At 53.5% G+C, this 1,791-nt stretch overlaps 1 protein-coding gene across 1 annotated transcript in view; it reads left to right on the top strand.

The window, feature by feature from the left end:
- Window positions 1-844: 844 nt before the first annotated feature.
- CCND2 (cyclin D2) overlaps window positions 845-1,791 on the top strand; it is a 37,343-nt gene continuing 36,396 nt past the window's right edge. Inside the window, exon 1 of the mRNA XM_044679951.1 lies at window positions 845-1,230. Coding sequence (XP_044535886.1) covers window positions 1,036-1,230 — 195 coding nt within the window. The 5' untranslated portion in view covers window positions 845-1,035. The remainder of the gene's footprint in view (window positions 1,231-1,791) is intronic.

The raw sequence follows: 1,791 nt of genomic DNA, 5'->3' as shown, positions 1-1,791 counted from the left end.
AATGCTTCTCTCTCGGAGTTCCTGTCTGCTGGGGGTGCATCCACCCTCCCTAGGAGCCTTCTCCCTTCCTCTTCCTTCTCTTGCTGGTCTAGAGGCTAAAGGAAGGTGGTTTGTGCGAGCGCGCGCGCGGGACCCGGAGTGGAGGCGGGGACGGGACAATGTATTCTGAGTACTTAAAGTGCTCTGCAAAGAAGTTCTATCTGGAGCATTTAATGGTCCGGGAACCACAACCCTTTCTAAAGCTAGGCGTGCAATTATTTTTCACTTAAACCCTAATTTTTCACTTAAGAGATCAATTTCCTTGTACATTCTTGTCTTCCCTGCATACATCCTTCACCATCCAAGCATCCGGAGACATATTTAGGAAAGCCAAATTGAGAGGAGGGATAGTTTTGTTTGGGGGAAGGGGACCCTTCCTACCCCCACCCCATACATACACAGCCCTGAGACTTTTGGGACACGCCGTATGATAGGATTCATTGAAACTGAAGTAGAAGGAGGGGAAACGGGAAGCTGTCATTTTTTTGGGCTACCCTATACGTGGGCCCCTGGTCCTTTTTTTTTTTTTTTTTTTTTTTTTTTGCTAGAGTGGATTGAAGGAGAGGGCAAGGGAGAAAAGAAAAGGGGGGGGGGGGAAGCGTTTGATGTTACGTCTGACCAGCTGCTGTTCTCCATAATAACGAGAGGGGAAGGGAGGGAGAGAAGCTGAAAGAAGGAGCGGAGGAGGAACTAGGGGGAGGAGAGAGTCGAGGGAGAGAGGGAGGGGAGCTAACTGCCTAGCCGGCTTACGTCACTGCCTCCTCTGCAGGAGGAAAGAGCCTAAGACAGACCAGAAAACTTTGAAGGGAGAGCAGGAGTGAGTGAAGCAGCGCTCTTAAAGCCTCTTCCTCATCTCCCCATTCTGCTTCTCTCCCTTCGCCCCCCCCCTTCTTTTTCTAAAAGAAGGAGGTAAGGAACTCCCACCCCCCAAAAAAACCTTTTCTAATCTTGAGGGGGGGGCGGGGAGGGAAAAGCGGTAGGTGCCTTGGGAACGTCATGGAGCTGCTGTGTTGCGAGGTGGACCCCATCCGGAGGGCCGTCCCCGACCCCAGCCTGTTGTTCGACGACCGCGTTTTGCTTAACTTGCTCACCATCGAGGAACGCTATCTACCCCAGTGCTCCTATTTCAAATGCGTGCAAAAAGACATTCAGCCCTACATGAGGAGAATGGTGGCGACTTGGATGCTGGAGGTTGGTCTGGACCCTCCCCAAGGAAAATTCCCCCCCATCCCCCCTCCGCCTCTATTTCGGAAACCTTGAGGGATTGGGACGTTAGAGTTTTTGCAATGCGCAGTCTTAACCTACGCTCGGTTATTCCGCGCGCCCCTTCGCTGGACTCGTGGCCTTTTTTATGATCTGCGCGAGGCTGGGTGGGGGTCGGGGGCTGAGGGAAAATGAGGGAGATAGGGCTGGATATGGGTGAAGTTTGCAGTGGGGGTGGCGAACAGAGAGGGTAAGGGTGAGGGCTTTCGAGCCTGCCCGCGTGTGCAGGTTAGCATGTGTTTCTCTGCTTCCAACCCCCAACCTGCGGAGGCTGCATTCCGCGTGTCTGTGTGTGTGCGCGTGTGCGTGCCCGCGCGCGCTTGTATGTGTGTATGGGTATGTGAGCAGAAAAGTTGCAGAAAAAGTGTAAAAAGCCAATTCATCCCAGCCCCGAGTCTCCGCATGCGGTCGGGGCTCTAGTGTTGGCACTGAAGAGTGGGCGGGGGGCTGGGGGATGCCGAAAGAAGGGCTAGGAATTCAGTAGTCCCA

This window comes from Gracilinanus agilis, chromosome 5 (assembly GCF_016433145.1).
Source record: "Gracilinanus agilis isolate LMUSP501 chromosome 5, AgileGrace, whole genome shotgun sequence".
Classification (NCBI taxonomy): domain Eukaryota; kingdom Metazoa; phylum Chordata; class Mammalia; order Didelphimorphia; family Didelphidae; genus Gracilinanus; species Gracilinanus agilis.
Note: the sequence above shows the minus strand (reverse complement) of the source record. Positions and strands in the feature narration are given on the sequence as shown.